We start from the raw sequence: 19490 nt of genomic DNA, 5'->3' as shown, positions 1-19490 counted from the left end.
GCCCGTATTATGAAAGCTACCCAAACCTCTCTAAGAGTCAAAAGATCAACAAAAAGCAGCCCCCTCACTCCCAGCCAGGCCAATTACCCAGTTCAGGCATGCCTCCGGGCTACACTCACAAAGGGAGTCCTTAACAAAAGACAAGTCCCCAGGACCAAGTTGCGGAAGCTTCAAGAGTTTCCCCTGACAAAAGGCCTTTTGAGTGGTCAAAAGGCCATATTCTGGGAGCGAAAGAAGACAGGTAAGCATTATTCATCAAAACAGAGTAGAGATTCAATATAGATGGGAGCAGAAATTCAATGTAGAATAGAGAAGGCAGAATACATCAGAGGTGGTTTATCTTATATACTTTCTTGCCCGTTAAGACTGGAAGGTGAGTCCGTGCTCTTTCCCCCATTTGATGCTGCTCTGTGATTGCTTTCTGACATCTCCTCCCTTCACCTCTTCTATGTTAGTTGGCTTCCACTGACCTTTTCCTGCCTGCCAGAGTCTCCTGACTGCCAACTTCCCACCTAGATCACAAACCCAACCCAGCACCTCTTGCCCTTTTGGGGATCGTCGAAACTTAAAATGGAAGAAACAAAAAACGTTAAGCAAGCAAAGCTAAAAGCTTCGCTTCACTCTGCCCCAAACAGAGATGCTGATCCTTGAGAGAATAATCATTCTATGTATATTTTCATGCCATAAGTCATGGTGATTCGGTGGGCGGGAACGATCACAGTATAGTCACAAGTAAGACCCTCTCTCCCACAGAAATACAACTACTGCATCTCTTCCCCCTCCCCAGCTTAAAGCGTAGTGGAAATTATTCCCTCCCATTCCAGTACAGGAACATGATTACCATACATTTAGCTCTTGTTCAGTACTAGTGCTTTTTAATATTTACGTGGATATTATCCCCAACATATACACTGGGGCTTTTTAGAAAGGCCTTCAGAGGTCATATTTCCTATTTCGCTGTTGAATCCATTCCCTTTGACCCTTCACTGCTATGCCATTAGGACACAGCTTCTTATTTAGCAAGGGTAGCACATCTTCATAAATCTGCTACGACGGTAGATGCTGAACAGGCTGTCACTGTTCATTTAACAGAGTTTGCATTCTGGCTTTATAATTTAGTCTGCTCATAGAATTTGGCTATCTGCTGAATCAAACCTGGGCCTTGATCGGGCTATAAGGTGAGGCCTCCAGATGCGAGTCTCAGAACCCCCCAGCCCTAAGGTGAGAATTCCGAACCAACTCTCCCCACATTAGGAATCACGTTTGTTTTTAACTTCTCTTTTACTGACAGTCAAAGGACAATTCCTTCCCTTCCCCAAAATTGTCTGTGTGTGTGGTGGGGGGGGGGGATGAACTGTACTCATGACAAACACATTTCACTTTAAAATATGCAAATAAAGAGCACAGCCCCATCTGTTTCAATGTGTGACATGCATCATTATTTCTCAAAATATGGTTCTGGAGGTGGTAAAATTGTGGGGCGGGGGGAGGAGGGAGGAGGCATGTGGGAGAGAAGTACAAGAGTTCCACTCTACCCAGTATGGTAAGAAAAAAAAGAGATGAGTTCAAGGAAACGACAGCAGTGAGATGCTTTCCAGGATCTGAAGTGGCTTCCATTCTAACACCTACCATAATGCATCATTAAAAAGGCAGGTTATTTAAAAGATTGATAAAAGCCGAAGAGCAAACACGCCCCACTGCAGCCTAAATTACGAGTGCTGTGCAAGGAGTGACAGTGAAGAGTCAAGCAAAGGGACCAGGCCCTCCCACAGTACTGTTAACTTGACAAGCCTGTGGAAAAGGCAGGCAGCCTACAAAAAAAATAAAAAATAAAAATCACAGGATCCAAAGCACACAAGACTAGTACATGGCCAAAGCTTCCAAATAAGGATCAGGCTCTAGACGTTGATCGTAATTTGTAGTTAAGAACCATGTCAGGGGATTTTAAAAGTTTTAATACTTTGTGGTGGGGGGTGTTTCATTGGGACTGCAGCATGTGAAGATGAAACCTCGTTTCCCAAGCTGTAATCCTGATGAAAAACACTCATCAAACCCACAAGAAGCCTGAGATAAAAGGCTCCTGTGGGTGCCAATGAAAATTTAATGCCTCCTATTACATTTTTAAAATTCCCCGACATGGTTTTTGACTATGCATTTAGTGCAACATGGTTTTGACCCCGAGGAGCCTAGCGGTATGTGCTTGAGTTTCATGAAAATAACTTCCGAGGCATGCCATGACCCGACAGTATGGCTGCAACCCGATGTACATTGACCTGGAACTGTTTCACTGAGCTCAGTGTCACTGACTCCCAATGAATATGCATGGGCTTTTGCCAATGAAATGCTGACCTTGAACCCACTTCAAAATCTGTAGCTACTGTGAAGTCAGCAGAAGTCTTGCACTTGCACTACACAGAAGTGTTCGAAGAATTGCTGTGAAGATGAGTCAGTAAGCAATGTCTGTAACAAAGCTGTTGGACTTAGGAGAATTTCCAAACTCCGAAACCAAGCAAACAAAAGAAGAAAGATCCTGCCTAAGGAAGCTGGCATCTTCACTGAAGCCTTTCAAGAATGGACATTCATCTGTTAGGAGTGCTTCAATTAGGATGCCCTGTCTTTGGTGTTGTGCAGGATGTCAGAACTTAACATCTGAAAGACCATCACCTACGAACCACACTTTTGAAAGGGGAGAGGGAAGAAGACCACCCCCTTTTTAATAACTACTGCATTAGTCCTCTCAGACTGGATGGTTTGGCTCAGGAGAAAGATATGCTGCAGCACAACACTACCACCAGCAGTGTTCAATATCCACAACAGGAAATAAATCTAATAACACCTTGCCAACAAAGTTAAAGCTATGGTTTTCCCAGTAGTGATGTATGGAAGTGAGAGCTGGACCATAAAGATCGCCAAAGAATTGATGCTTTTGAATTATGGTGCTGGAGGAGACTCTTGAGAGTGCCATGGACTGCAAGAAGATCAAACCTATCCATTCTGAAGGAAATCAGCCCTGAGTGCTCACTGGAAGGACAGATCCTGAAGCTGAGGCTCCAATACTTTGGCCACCTCATGTGAAGAGAAGACTCCCTGGAAAAGACCCTGATTTGGGGAAAGATGGAGGGCACAAGGAGAAGAGGACTACAGAGGACGAGATGGCTGGATAGTGTTCTCGAAGCTACCAGCATGAGTTTGACTAAACTGCGGGAGGCAGTGGAAGACAGGAGTGCCTGGCGTGCTCTGGTCCATGGGGTCACGAAGAGTCGGACACGACTAAACGACTAAACAACAACAACAAGGTAACTTCTTGCTATACCTCAACTTTCCCCATCACAGTTGTTGGGGCATCAAGTGAATGAACCTTTCATAAAAGGGGGTTGGACAAGGATACCCTTAATTATTATGCTATTTTGCTTAGACCCCCATCATTGCAAGGCGTTAGAAGAGACTACCTCATAGGGGGCTTTTGTGTGGATAACCAGAATGATAGGACTATCTGCACCTTAAAGAGATCAACAATAAGCCACATTAAAAAGTAACGAGGCTCTGGCCGAATAGGATGGCGCCATGGAGGAAACAAATCAAGAACATTCTTTTAGCATCTACTGTCCTTGTCAACAGAGGGGCATTGGCAGAAAAGAGAGGCAGGATGTCTGTATTTAGATTCCGCTCAGAAAGTACCTCGCAACTCCAATTTCACTGGAAAAAGCATTTGTGTTAGCCCTTGAAGATTTCCTCCACCAGATCCAAGCGCCTAAAACCCCAACCCAACAGTTACACATAAACTCCACGCCAAAACCGAGTAATTCATTCTGAAATTTAAATGCCAACAGTGCAACACAGAGACATGTTATGGTTGTACAAACCTTGCAAAAATATTTTCGTGCTTGCTACAGCAGACGCACATGTGCCCTCTCCTACCAACCCTGCTTCACAGGCGCCTGAGCTGCTAGGCAAACAACATTTCACACTGTCAAAGCACAGCTGATCCTCCAGGCACCAAAACTGAAACTAGCAAGATAAATTCCACACGGTCACGAGCTTTGCTGTATGGCTTCCAGAGCGTTGCAAATGGGATCTGTTCTTCAGAGGTTGCTGTTGATATTGCAGCAGGGAAAAAAAATCTGCCTCTAAGCTGCTAGGCTCCAAAATTAGGTAAAAGAGCCCTTAGAGAGGGGCAAAATTCTGCAGAACGAGGAACACAAAAGATGTTCAGTTTTATATTCAAAGTGGAAACTGATAAAATTATGAAGGTTCTCCTACTGTGCCTCACTAATTATGGGGTCAGAGACAATGCCTGTTCCCCTGCTCCATTTTTAATTAACGTTAGGGACACCACAGTTTGAGTCAGAAAAGTGGATATTGTATTGCTGCACACAGAATAAATGTGGTTCTGTGAAATTGATAATATACTCGGAGGGCAGGGCACATGCAACTTGGCTTACTCATTAAACTAGAGTTCTTCATATATCCAGACTTCAGTGTGCAGTGTGCAGTATGTTAAACATACTGGTTTCCAAGTTTATGTGTGGCCCAACCACTGGGCTAAAGGCAGGAATAAATGGCCTTTGCAATGCAGCAATGGGTGTTCAGAAACGTTGGAGGATTTTGGCTGAAGATCCCTACGTAATGGCACGTCAGGTATGTTACATCAGATATAGAACAATTCCCATTTCTACTTCTTTCCACAACCCCAGCACACAAGACAGGAAAATGCCTTCTAAATCGAGGGCAAACGCCTTATATCATCCCTGATGTGGGTCACTTTGCAGAAGCCCTTCTCTGATTACAGCTGTTGGACTGTAATCTAATATGAAAACACAGTCTTTTGTTAATAGTGGAAGCCTCGTCGTCGTCGTCTTCTTTTTTTGGCAGCTCACCCATTCCTAGTATGTACAGCTTTAAGGGCATGTTGGGACAGAGAAAAGCAAAATATTAAATTATGACAAGTCAGCTGCAGCTTTTGTTCTCATCTCCTCTCTCCATCTACTTATTTCCACCACCACCGCCATGTTGCTATGGCAACAGCAGCTGCAGGGTCTTGATTGACAAGCCTCCTGAGAGGAGTGTCTGGGGAAATAAAATGCCTCAAGGCAAAGGGGGGAGGATAGACAAGAGAAGGGGTGGGGGGAAACACTGTCAGCTCACAATACTGGAAAGGATGGCAGACACACAGCCCTTTCAACAAAAGGGACATTCCTGTGTGCTGGGCTGAAACATTAATAAGCCTGTCTTCTTGCACAACTGCACGGAGTCTAGCAGTTCAACCTCACAGATGCAACCAAACCTAATGCCTTTATAAAAGGACGAGGTGGCAGGGGGAACCAAGTGTGATGGTTTCTGATAGAAGCAAAGCTTGGAAGCGTCCTAAATGGCTTGAGTCTGCATTACAGGAATAGTCAACCTGAGGATGATCAGGGCGAAGAGGAAGGTGTTAGAAGTCTGATTTGAAGAGACACCATTACATTTGCTATTTAAGTCCTGCTGGCTCTTTTCAGAGAGAACGCAGAGATAACACTGCTTGTGTTTATTTTCATAGAGGTATCATACAGCTACTTGAAGCAAACCACTTATTAAATAGATAACTGGTTGAACATGAAGCAGCTGGAGAATTCCACCTCTGAGCTTCCCCACCCCAGTTATTCATGACACTTTGAATGGCAATGGCAAAGAAAGCATACGCTGTTGCTCAACTGAGGCCAGGGCACCATCTGTACCCCTTCCTTGAAACGTCCGGTTTAGCCATGGTGACAAATGCCCCGGCTACATCTCATTCGGATTAGAACAACATGCACACTCTACCTGGGACTGCCTCCAAACAGTAAGAAGAGCCTGCTAGACCAGGTCATTGGCCCATCTAGACCAGCATCCTGTTCTTGCAGTAGCTAACCCACAAACAGGACATAAGCGCAAAAACACTCTCCCCTCCTGTGGTTTCATAGAATCAAAGCGCAGAGTTTGAAAGAACCCTGAGGATCATCTGGTCCAACTGCAATGCAGAAATATGCAGATGTCCCCTATGGGGACTGAACTCTAACCAACTCAAATACCCATAAAAGGACAAGCAACTACTGTATTTTTCGCTCCATAAGGCGCACCTGACCATAAGATGCGACTAGTTTTTAGAGGAGGAAAACAAGGAAAAAAAATATTCGGAACGAAACAGTGGATGTATGATTTTTGTGGCTCATGCTATGGCCACAGACATGTGATTTGACGGTGAGTTTGGGGTAGCCCAATGCAAAAATCCTGAGAATCCATGTGGATCCGTGCTTTGTAACCACGTTTTTGCGCCATTACATGATCTGCTTTTCGCCCCTGGGCAATTCGGCTCCAGGGACCATGCATTCGCTCCATAAGACGCACAGACATTTCCCCTTGCTTTTTAGGAAGGAAAAAGTGCATCTTATGGAGCGAAAAATACGGTTGTATTCAGAAGCGTTACTGCCTCTGACCGTGGGGGCCCAGCACAGCCATCGTGGCTAGCAGAAACTAATAGCCATATCCTTCATGAATTTGTGCAAACCTCTTGTGAAGCCATCCACATGGGGAGCCATCACTGCCTCTTGTGGGACCTAGTTCCGCAGTTTGGCTGTGCGAAGAAGTCTTCAGAACAGCGTTCAGAAACTTCAGATGATACTCAAAGCCCTAAGTCCACCTTCCCCCAATGTAAGGTAAAGGTAAAGGGACCCCTGACCATTAGGTCCAGTCGTGGCCGACTCTGGGGTTGCGGCGCTCATCTCGCTTTATTGGCCAAGGGAGCCGGCGTACAGCTTCCAGGTCATGTGGCCAGCATGACTAAGCTGCTTCTGGCAAACCAGAGCAGCGCACGGAAACGCTGTTTACCTTCCCGCCGGAGCGGTACCTATTTATCTACTTGCACTTTGATGTGCTTTTGAACTGCTAGGTTGGCAGGAGCTGGGACCGAACAACGGGAGCTCACCCTGTCGCGGGGATTTGAACCGCCAACCTTCTGATCGGCAAGTCCTAGGCTCTGTGGTTTAACACACAGCGCCACCCGCGTCCCTTCCCCCAATGTAGTGCCCTTCATATGCTGAGCCAGAGTTACCATCTGCCCCAGGACAGCACAGGCTGATGAAAATGGTAGTCCAAAACATCAGGAGAGCATCATGTTGGGGAGCATTCTCCTAAACATTGGAACATGACTTCTCATGCAAGAACCTGCCTAGTTTTAAGGTTCTCAGAAAATAATGGATTTCTGGGTCACACCAACACATGAGGCACATTTGGCAAGGATCCTGGAAAGGGTCTTCTCAGTGGCTGCACCAGCGTTTTGAACTTGCTTCTCAACCAGGCCTATTTAGTCTCTTCTCAGCTGGCTTTTCAATGGACAGTAGAAGCCTTCAAAATCGCTGAGGGGGATTTGTTTTGCTGCTTTGTTTAAACCTGCCCTTGCGTTTATTTATTGTTCTTTTAATTGTCATTTCACTTCATTTGCTTTTCTATTGCATTTGCATATTGTTACTCTTTTATATATATATATAATTTTTATTAATTTACAACAAAAACAAAAAACACACAATAATTTCACATCCAATTTTTCACAAAGTATTTCTTTTCTGGACTTCCTTCAGCTTTTCCGTAAATCATCCATAGTCCTTATTTAAGTTACGCATTCCTTAAGTTTGTATTGTCATTGTTTAAACCTTTCCTTTTCTATTCCCTTTTAACAATACTTCTCAAATTTCACAGTGCTTCTTTAAATCCCTCTAGCGTTATCTGTCCCTCACTAATACTTTTCAGATATTCCACAAATTTTCCCCAGTCCTCGATGAACTTTTGGTCTCTTAAATATCTAATCTTCCCAGTCAATTTACCCAACTCAGCATAGTCTAACAGCTTCATTCTCCATTCTTCCATCGACGGTATTTCTTGTTGTTTCCATTTCTGAGCCAGTAACACTCTTGCAGCTGTCACTGCATATTGGAAAAATTTACAGTCCTTTCTCTTTATCTCATTTCCTAAAATTCCTAACAGAAAGGCCTCTGGTTTCTTTATAAATGTGTATTTTAGTATCTTCTTCAATTCATTATATACCATTTCCCAGAAGCCTTTCACTTTCTTACATTCCCACCACGTATGGTAAAAAACATTAGACCGTCGTGAGGCAGGTTAGTTTTACCCTACTGATGATGTGTTGTTGTGATCGTAATCCTGCGCAGTACGAGAGGAACCGCAGGTTCAGACCTTTGGTGTATGTGCTTGGCTGAGGAGCCAATGGGGCGAAGCTACCATCTGTGGGATTATGACTGAATGCCTCTAAGTCAGAATCCCCCCTAAACGTAACGATACCGCAGCACTGCGGAGCCTCGGTTGGCCTCAGATAGCCGGTTTGTCACGTGCCCGCGCCGCCTCCCGGTGCGGAGAGCCGTCCGCCCGGGGAGCCAAGCGCGGCCGGAAGGGGGCCGCCTCTCACCCTTGGCGCACCGCACGTTCGTGGGGAACCCGGTGCTAAATCATTCGTAGATGACCTGATTCTGGGTCAGGGTTTCGTACGTAGCAGAGCAGCTCCCTCGCTGCGATCTATTGAAAGTCATCCCTCGACACAAGCTTTAAAAAAATAAAAAAATAAAAAAGCGCATATTGTTACTCTTAGCTGCCTTGGACACTTGGCGCGGAAAGATTATACAGTGGAACCTCGGTTTTTGAACATAATCCGTTCTGGAAGACCGTTTGAATTTCGGAAACCAAAAACTGAAAGCAGAAGCCTCAATTCAAAAGGGAAACTCAAAACGGAAGCTGCGTCGGACGTTTGGGTTCTGAAAAACGTTCGAAAACTGGAGCATTTACTTCTGGGTTTTCAGCGTTCGGGAGCCGAAACGTTTGAAAACAGAGCCATTTGAGAACTGAGATCTGACTGTAAAGGTAAAGGGACCTCTGACCATTAGGTCCAGTCGTGACCGACTCTGGGGTTGCGGCACTCATCTTGCTTTATTGGCCGAGGGAGCCGGCGTACAGCTTCCGAGTCATGTGGCCAGCAGGACTAAGCCGCTTCTGGCGAACCAGAGCAGTGCACGGAAACACCGTTTAACTTCCCGCTGGATCGATACCTATTTATCTACTTGCACTTTGACATGCTTTCGAACTGCTAGGTTGGCAGGAGCAGGGACTGAGCAACGGGAGCTCACCCCGTTGCGGGGATTCAAACCGCCGACCTTCTGATCGGCAAGGCCTAGACTCTGTGGTTTAACCCACAGCGCCACCTGTGTCCCTAGAGGTTTGACTGTAGATGCAAATAAATAAATAAACCCTCCAAGTTCCGTTAAGCAGGGGAGGCTGAACTATGACGTGATTAACCCCAACAGCTGAGTCTTGTGAAGTACACAAAATATGAAAGATAGAGAATGATGGACAGAAAGCAAGGTTGCCATGATCACCATCTATCTCTCTTGCATATTACAACAACCACAGCAACATCATCATCATCATCATCATCATCATCACAAGACTGCAAATCCAGAACCCTCCACAGACTCTCCAGTGAGCCAAGAGCAGTGCTTCATCCCATCAACAAAATTCTGTATCCCTCTCTCATTTTCCACAATCTCCCAAAAATTCTTGCGCCTCAGGACTGCAGTTTCTTCCAGCATTTTCTACAGTCACGTTTTGCACATAATGTGCAAGACGGAGACAGATTTGGGGAGGAACAAAAGCTTGTTCAGCGGCAAATAAAAAGGGGAGTTGCTAACTATTAAACATTCTGAAGAAGCACACAAAAGTGACACAGAAACCGAACTGCCTCATTTTTTTGTCTTATTTTTTATATGAAGCTTAATCTTCATCTCTTCACTGGAAGCCTGCAAGGGCTCCATCTGCTGGAAAACAAGTAGCAGTTCTAAGTAGAAGCATGATGGAGCAAAAACTAGGCTAAGCTATATAGGTCTTTAAGGAATTATGTAATAACAATTCCAAAGCATTTCAAGCCAGGTAAGGCCTCTAATTACCTTTTCTTTCTTTTTTTGTTTTAGAAAATCAAGTCCCTCCAAAGAAATCTATGGCATCACAAGGCCCATCACACTTCCATAAATCCCCTTTTCTGTTTACTTAATGGGCGCTGTAATGAATCAATATTCTAGCATTACATTAAAAATTCATTTCCTACTTCCTGCTGGTAGCAACAGTAAAAGGGGCAAGCTACTGCAAAGCAGCAACCATTTCCCTCTCTTACCCATTGGGACATTCTAGCAGTGGGGAAAGCTGTCATACAAGCAATAGCAAAAGGGATCATTTACAGAAATCAGTCCTGCCTTTGTCCTACAGAGATGCAAGCTGGAGTAACAACCGTTTATACTTTGTGAGGACTGCTATGCACAAAACAGAACATACCAGTGCTGATGTTTCTAGGCCTCCCACTGCAAGAAACGTCGTTAATTTTATCCCTTATTCTGAGCAGATTTACGACGTTGTGTTTTATTGTAATCATAACGTAAAAGGGTTATTAAAAGCAATCATCACAAGTGTGCTTTTTTACTATTCCTATCTTTGGTTGCGGCTTGCACAAAAAGGCTACAAAGTTGGATTTACAAGGGATGAGGTTTATGTTTGAGACGACACGATTTTCAAGCCCTCATTTCTGGTGTCCTCTGTTAGAAAATATGGCCCCAGATGGGTGCCCTGGAACTTTTATGCCCAATCACGTCCCTCTCTGTCTTGCTCCAAAATGCCACCCCTGCCTTGTCCATTCCTCTTGTACCATAACCAGCTTTCTAACTGGATTAAAGGTAAGCAAAGGTCAACAATTGTTTTAAAGTTACAACATACTAACTGCTTATTGCTGCAAATCAGGTTTGCACAAGTCTTTTTAGTTAGCCCAGTTTATTTAAAAGTGCCCAGTTTCCCTGTGCTGAATTCGGATTTTGATGGCTAATTCGACAAACCAACTACCGTATTTTTTGCTCTATAGGACTCACTTTTTCCCTCCTAAAAAGTAAGGGGAAATGTGTGTGCGTCTTATGGAGCGAATGCAGGCTGCGCAGCTATCCCAGAAGCCAGAACAGCAAGAGGGATTGCTGCTTTCACTGCGCAGCGATCCCTCTTGCTGTTCTGGCTTCTGAGATTCAGAATATTTTTTTTCTTGTTTTCCTCCTCCAAAAACTAAGTGCGTCTTGTGGTCTGGTGCGTCTTATAGAGCGAAAAATACGGTAATTACCTGACACAAGACTTGTAGCCCTTGGAAAACTTTGGAGGCTAGTGTTTGAACTGCTTCTCTAATGCAAATCGTGGGAAATGGATTTGCATTAACAGCTGACTCCAAAATGGAACTGGAACCCTTTCCCTACAAATCAGGTTCAGCATAAAGAGTAAGCTAACAGTGCACTGGGAATCTGCCACAGGCCATACTGCCACCTTTAATAAGCCCGCAGTGGCTAGAGCTGGGTTATTTTAGAGCAGCTTTTGCTACTGCCTCTCACCTTCTGTAGGAAGAGAACAACCCACACAAGCATCTTGGCGTGTAGTTCTTCCAATGTAAAGAGTGTCCGAGGCGTGCGGATGAAAATCTTGGTCTTGCCGTAGGCCACGTCGTGTTGAAACCCGCAGTGCTCAATCAGTTTTTTCACAGCCTCCTTGTCCGATGGGAGCTTGTGATTTGGCCAAGTAAATTCAGGGATTATCTTGTACCTGCAAACCAGAATTTTAAAAGAAAGCACTGTTGGAGTTGTGTTTGCCATCTCTGCTCACTCCCAGACTCATCAGTATCATGGTAAAGGGCTACTTTACTTTAAAGGTCAGCACCAACACTTTGAATTGTGCCCGGAAACATACTGGGAGCCAGTATGTACCTTCGTACCTACGGGACCGCCTCTCCCGGTATGCCCAACGGAGAGCCTCAAGGTCCATAAATAGCAACACCCTAGTGGTCCCGGGCTCTAAGGAAGTTAGATTAGCTTCAACCAGAGCCAGGGCCTTTTCAACACTGGCTCCGGCCTGGTGGAACGCTCTGCCTCATGAGACCAGGGCCCTGCAGGATCTTATTTCTTTCCGCAGGGCCTGTAAGACAGAGTTGTTCCACCTGGCCTTTGGCTTGGAGCCAATTTGATTCCCTCCCCCTCTTTCTTTTCCTTTCTACTCCTGCGATGAGGTTTCAATATTTTAATGTTGTATTTTAATTTTGTTTTTAAGTTGTATTCATTCAATTTGTTTTTATTATTGCTTGTTAGCCACCCTGAGCCCGGCCTTGGCTGGGGAGGGTGGGGTATAAATAAAAATTATCATTATTATTATTATTATTATTATTATTATTATTATTATTATTACTAGGGCATCCCCAGCATGACCTCAACAAATGCGATGGGACTTTATCTTTTTCCACTTCACATGGAAAGGAATTGCAAATGCAGATAATGGAATCAGTGACCTGTGCAGGCTTCAGTCAAACTGGGTTCAAACTGGTTTATGTTCCACGGTGTGTCATCTTACTGTTTGACAGATCATTTGAATGAGCTATTTGACTACCAAGCTTTAAGGATGTTCCAGTTTTGCAGAATGAAACTCCAGATAAATACACTGAATGGGTTAGAGTAACTCAGTTGATAAGAGGGTGGGGCCTGGATCAAGCAGAATTATTCCTATCTGCCAAGGACTCTTGGGACTGAACAAGGACCTTCACCAGCCTAGCAAGTCAATAGGTATTGTAGGTGCTTAAGTCAGAGGCCTTTTCAGGCACAGAAAGCAATAAGAGGTGCAACAACTGGCAAGTCTTCTGCCCTTGCCTGCTCGACAACAATATCTCCCACCTGCTGAATTCCAGCAGTTGTCTCCTGGAGCTAAGAGACAGAGAATGCACAGCTGGCTTTGAGTATACAGTGGTACCTCAGGTTAAGTACTTAATTTGTTCCGGAGGTCCGTACTTAACCTGAAACTGTTCTTAACCTGAAGCACACTTTAGCTAATGGGGCCTCCTGCTGCTGCTGCGCCGCCAGAGCACAATTTCTGTTCTCATCCTGAAGCAAAGTTCTTAACCTGAAGCACTATTTCTGGGTTAGCGGAATATGTAACCTGAAGCGTATGTAACCTAAAGCGTATGTAACCCGAGGTACCACTGTAGTTGTCCATATGGCCCAAGAATGCCTTACAAAATCCTAGCCAAAGACAGGAAAGGGCTGCCTATAGTAAAAAAAAATATATATATATTTATACCCCGCCCATCTGGCTGGGTTTCCCCAGCCACTCTGAGCGGCTCCCAACAGAATAAAAACAGAATAAAACATCAAACATTAAAAACTTCCCTAAACAGGGTTGCCTTCAGATGTCTTCTAAAAGTCAGATAGTGGTTTATTTTCTTGACATCTGACGGGAGGGCGTTCCACAGGGTGGGCGCCACTACCAAGAAGGCCCTCTGCCTGGTTCCCTGTAACCTCACAGGGAGGGAACTGCCAGAAGACCCTCAGAGTTGGACATCAGTATCTGGGCTGAATGATGGGGGTGGAGACGCTCCTTCAGGTATACAGGGCTGAGGCAATTTAGGGTTTTAAATTGTGCCCGGAAATGTACTGGGAGCCAATGTAGGTCTTTCAGGACCGGTATTATATGGTCTCAGCAGCCACTCCCCAAGTTAAAGCAGAGGCACACTACAAGGCAACCCTGCTCTCCCATCTGAATTTCTTTGCTCAAGCTTTAACAGCTTATCACCAGCATAAATAGCAGCATTCGGAGTCCAAGGTGACCTCGGTATCTCTTTGGAATTAAAGAAGCTGCAACTCACATATTCAGTCACACAGAAAGGTGCTTTGCCGAAAATGGCGTATAGCTTTGCACCGGAGTGTGCGCTTGGGAGCATGCATGCGCATCCATTTTCATTTAGATCTGCTGAGGAGCTCCTGCTCTGCCACAGGGAGCCCGTGGCGTAAATACCTGATCTATTCAGACAGCCAAACTCTTGCTCTTGGTTCCAGCTCTCTGCTTGCTAACCACGGATGGGGAAAATATTTCTTGTGCTAATCGGCTGGGAGAAAAGAGGTAGTGGGAGAACCACACAACTTTTGGACATTGAATTTATCCTACAGGGATGATACCAAGCTGGGCTCTAAGAAACCAAAGCTATGACCACAAAACTACATGAAAAGATTTTAAAGCAGAGGTGTTAAAGGAGGGGAAACAATGGCCCTCTAGATACTGGTGAATTATAACTCCCACATGATCCACATGTGGTGGACGTGTGAAAAGATTAAGATTTGGGGGCGGGATATACGATGAATTAAAAAAGATGATGGGGATAACTTTTACTAAAAAAACGGAGGCATTTCTATTAAGTATTTTAGATAAAGAGATCCCAAAAAATCTAAGAGAGGTATTCTTGTATGCAACCGCAGCGGCTCGTATACTTGTGGCCAAGGGATGGAAAGATCACGAGGCTCCAAAAATAACAGATTGGCAAATCAAATTACAGGAATTGGTGGAGACGGCTCAATTGACTAGTAAACTCAGAGGAAACTCAAAGCAAAAATTAGTGGAAAAATGGGATGGTTATAGAAGTTATGTTCAAAAATACAATAATAGTTTTGACTCCGTGCTAGCATTCGAGTGATAAAGGAACTAAAAGGAGGTGGACAACAATTAAGGATTTATTATGTTTTCAGAATGTATTAGAAAAATTATATAGAAAGTTTATTGTTTTGTGTACATTCAAATGTAAGATAAAATATATGCAAAGGGACTTGACAGGAAGCCAAAGTTGAAGAAAAGATTTTGGAAGATAAAAGGGGAAAAAATATTTACTTTCATTATTATCATTTTGTGTGTGGGTGTGGGTGTGCAGGTGTCTGCACATATGTGTGTTGTTGTATGCAATGTTTGGGAGGAAATAAGACGGTAAATAGCAAATAACAAACTAAATATGGATGTATGTAATTTTTATTTCTTAATTATACTTAGTGGTAGTATGGCTGTATTGTTTTTTGTAACATAAAACCATTCAATAAAAATTATTTCTTTTTTAAAAAAAGAATTATAACTCCCACCAGCCCCAGCAAACATGGCAGATGGCATGGGATGATGAGTTGATGTTCAGCAACATCTGGGAGGCCAAAGGTTCCCCCTATTAAAGGTCTATAAAACTGGCCTGGTGAAACTATTCTCATTAATGCCAACAGAAATCCCTATACGTGTAAATGTGTACTATTTTTTTGGCAAAGGGTGTTTAAGGAGATAACAGAAATCACTGGGTTAAAACTGGCTGAAAGTCCAGAGGTAGCATTATTATGCATTTATGATGGGGGTGGAAGGTTCGCAGGCTGGGAAAGACTTGGTCACAAATTTATTGACAGCTGCACGTGTTATTATAGTGAGGAAGTGGAAGGGGCAAGCAGAATATAAAATGGAAGAATGGTATAAAGACGTGTGGGATATAACTATTAATAATAAATTAACATGTGCTATTAAGGTAAGACGGGGAATATGCAGGAGAAATGATTTTGAGGAGATATGGAAGGCGTTTGTAGAATTTGTATTGTTAAAACGGAAATGGGTCAAACCATCGCAAGAGGTGTTGAAATTTTGGGAGGTTGGATAGTTACAATGGAATGGTCTCAGGGTGGGGTGCACATTTTTATTCTTATTTATTTATGATTATTACTTTGTAAAATTTTTTTGAAAGAAATAAATAAATCCCTATACAAGTTAGTTTATTCTCCAAAATAAAGCAGGGGGTATATAAAGCCAGTACCACTCAGCACGATACATTTCAGTCATTTCTGCCAAGCCTCTAGATGGTCCCCAAACATCTGAAGGCTAGTCAGTTTTATCTTTCCTTACCTGTGAAGGAATTTCTCGTATGTTTGACGATAGGCGAAACCTGCTCTTCGGACCCTGACGTTTTCCAGGAGTCCAAGGTATTCCACCTGATGCCTGCAACGCTCCTCATCAAACAACTGTGGCGACTTTTTGTCATTAGGCTTAATGCAGCGGACATAGTATGGTTCCTAGTGGGAGGCAGTGAGGAACACAACAATTTTAGTGCTAAGAGCCAAGGCGCAAGGGCAGGGCAGTGCAAATGTAATACTCCAAATCGGATAATCGCTGCAAAGAAAACAAGCCAGAGAATTGCATGCTCCTCTTCCTCCATGTTGGTCCTAAACATGGTTAGGGCTAGCCACAATTCAAAGTGTTGGTGTTGACCTTTAAAGCCCTAAACGACCTCGGCCCAGTATACCTGAAGGAGCGTCTCCACCCCCATCGTTCAGCCCGGACGCTGAGGTCCAGCTCCGAGGGCCTTCTGGTGGTTCCCTCCCTGCGAGAATGAGGTTACAGGGAATCAGGCAGAGGGCCTTCTTGGTAGTGGCACCCACCCTGTGGAACGCCCTTCCACCAGATGTCAAAGAGAAAAACAACTACCAGACTTTTAGAAGACATCTGAAGACAGCCCTGTTTAGGGAAATGTTTAACATTTGACATTTTATTGTGCTTTTAATTTCCTGTTGGGGGCCGCCCAGAGCGGCTGGGGAAACCCAGCCAGATGGGTGGAATATAAATAAAAAAATATTATATTATTATTATTATTCCCCCAACCTGATGTCCTCCAGGTGTTTTAGACTGCAACTCCCATCAGCCCTGAACACTGGCCATGCCAGTTGGACTGATGTGTGCTGGAATCCAACAGCATCTGTAGGTTGCTAACTTGGGGAAGGCCAAGCTATCCAAATGAAAAAGCAAGCATTGCCTGGAAATGATTGTATTAAGGGTTGCTTCAACAATTTTTATTTATTTTTTAAAAAAGCATTCAGAGGTTTGCTATGGCAAGTGTTTGACAAACGACATGCTACACATTTCATGCTGGCCGAGGTTAAGAGAAGATGCATTTCAACTAGATGCCTGGTTTATTAAGTGACGGAATTAAGTCCACTGACAAAGCTCATTTGCAGTGGAAACAAATGGAACCACAAGGAGGAAGGAGAAGGGAGCAGGTTCGGCCAGCAAATGAGAGATTAAGAAACAAACGAGAGGGGTCCCCAGAGATTAAAAAAAAACAAGTCTCACAATGGTCCATCACTCACTACAGCTGTCAGTGAAAGGAACATTAAGGAAAGACCCCTGGTGATCTTTTGAAAGAAGCCCAAAGCCTCAAGAGGCAACTCTAAGGATTTAGTATTTATCAGCCACACTCCATTACACATGGCAGGAGCATAAATCAGTCCAAAGATATTATTTTTAAAAAGGTGCATGGGAAACACCTCTTGTCTTTTATTTCCTGACTTACAAGATCTGCTTGACAAGAAATGAGAGCACACAAACCCCTTAATAAGACAGGGAAGGGGGGGGAGTACATTTAGCTTCTATGGTGCCCAGATATTCTTTTGATCCTGATATAACAATAAATAGAGATAGAGTGAAGGCTTTGGGGTGTATCCTTTCTAATAAATGCTCCTAAATGGATGCTTTCACATACCTACTGATATCTTGGTTATTAACATTCTAATGCAGTCTTATTCCTTCATCCACTGAGTGGGATGGCTCGTCATTCTTACGGTTAGTGAGTCACAAAACGACATTTTAGAAAGGAGGAGAATATTTGCTCACCTTACCCAAAAGGAATATACGGCAAGAAGCAAATCCCTACAGACAAATGGACTGAGGTTAAGTGCTAGAAAAATCTGAGATCTATACAGGCAGTTAATTGGCATGCCATAACTGACACATTAGATCCTGAACTTGGAGAGTCAGAGCAAAATTTAGTGCATTTATTCCAAAAATTGAACAGGCTAATTTACAGGCCAAATATTCGCAGAGTAGTTGACAACAATTTAGGTGGGGATTTGGTTTGTGCACCATTCCCAATCTCTAGTTTAAGGAAGGAACTGCAGGGTAATCAGTCAAATTGTTAAATAAGTCTCTTGAGCACTAATTGGCCTGGGTGGTAATCCCCCCCACCCAACATAAGAGCTTGTGAATCAGGACTCTTCTATGGTCTGAACAATAAGACAACTCTGCCAATGGCTCCACGGCCGAAGACTCTTGACTGTATTACATGCTCCACTGATTTGAATGGAAAAGGGGAAAGTCTGAAGGTCAGATGGAGAATCTAAGCAAAAATATTCGGCCAGAATCAGAGGTACCGAGAGGAGACCATTAACAAGATCAGCAGGCTTCTAAATTATTATTAAACTGTTTTCTCTTTATTTAAATTACTTTTTATTCACCTTTCATAAAAATCTCAAAGCAGTTCATAATCAGACATTAGAATATAATAAATAAGAATAATAACAATAATAATTTATTATTTATACCCCGCCCATCTGGCTGAGTTTCCCCAGCCACTCTGGGCGGCTCCCAATCAAGTATTAAAAACAATACAGCGTTAAATATTAAAAATTTCCCTGAACAGGGCTGCCTTCAGATGTCTTTTAAAGAGAAGATAGCTACTTATTTCCTTCACATCTGAAGGGAGGGTGTTCCACAGGGTGGGTGCCACTACCGAGAAGGCCCTCTGTCTGGTTCCCTGAAACCTTACTTCATGCAATGAGGGAACTGCCAGAAGACCCTTGGCGCTGGATCTCAGTGTCTGGGCTGAACGATGGGGGTAGAGACGCTCCTTCGGGTATACAGGACCGAGGCCGTTTAGGGCTTTAAAGGTCAGCACCAACACTTTGAATTGTGCTTGGAAACATTAGAACTACAACAAAGCAACAAATACAGCAGCAATCAAGTCCAGATAAACTCAATACACTGGCCTTAATATTCGTGTTGTACTTTTAATGTTTTATTGTGAATTGCTTTAAGATTTTTATGCAAAATGATATAAAAGTAGGATAATTGGTAAGTTCTTAGCAAGCAGACAGGCACTTGCATTATCTTGGAGGTTTGTTCCATAGGCTGGGTGTCACAACAGAAAAGATCCTCCACTGGGTTGATGCAAGATGGATCACTGTTGGTTGTGAAACAACCAGGAGTACCTTGGCTGAAGATTTAGTGACCAGTTAGGTCTATACTATTGAAGGATTCAGCTAGTCCCAAGTTGTTTAAGTCTTTACAGGTAAGCACCAACATTCTTAATTTGGTATATTGACAGCGTATTAGCAACCACAGCAAGTTTTTTTGAAGAAGCAAGATATAGATGATATAGATATAGATACAGATATAGATATATAGTGCATTACAAATGTAATCTTACAAAAATAAAATAAAGACAACAACAATGAAGTTAATGCTATTCAACACTGGACAGTTTTTGAACAGCACATTTTGTCAGCTGTTTAGCACACAATATTACGCTTCCCTCATAAAAGAAAATTTAATGCAACCATTATAACCCATTTATTTAACATATTGGCTTGACAGCTGTAAAGCTCTTAATGGCTGCCAAAGAGTCAGACTTTAATGTCCACGTTGCTGCTCTGAAGAACTCAGCAGTCCTTCTTCATTAAGGAAAAGATTGCACATAAAACTTTTGAATGATCAAGACAGAACCTTTCCTACACACTCTGCAGGAAGAAATCCCCATGGGACCTCCTAATGCATTTTGTTTGTACCTTCTCCCTGGG

General features: G+C 43.4%; 1 protein-coding gene across 2 annotated transcripts in view; it reads right to left on the bottom strand.

The window, feature by feature from the left end:
* MYO1D (myosin ID) overlaps nt 1-19490 on the bottom strand; it is a 178907-nt gene that overhangs the window by 90892 nt on the left and 68525 nt on the right. For both annotated transcript variants that reach the window (XR_014540993.1, XM_083582581.1), the window contains exons 15-16: nt 15769-15935; nt 11430-11637 (exon numbers count right to left, since the gene is read on the bottom strand). Coding sequence is in view for 1 of the 2 variants with exons in the window: in XM_083582581.1 (XP_083438707.1) it covers nt 11430-11637; nt 15769-15935 (375 nt within the window). In the remaining variant the exon portion in view is untranslated. The remainder of the gene's footprint in view (nt 1-11429; nt 11638-15768; nt 15936-19490) is intronic.

This window comes from Podarcis filfolensis (assembly GCF_964270895.1).
Source record: "Podarcis filfolensis genome assembly, chromosome: 13".
Lineage (NCBI taxonomy): Eukaryota > Metazoa > Chordata > Lepidosauria > Squamata > Lacertidae > Podarcis > Podarcis filfolensis.
Note: the sequence above shows the minus strand (reverse complement) of the source record. Positions and strands in the feature narration are given on the sequence as shown.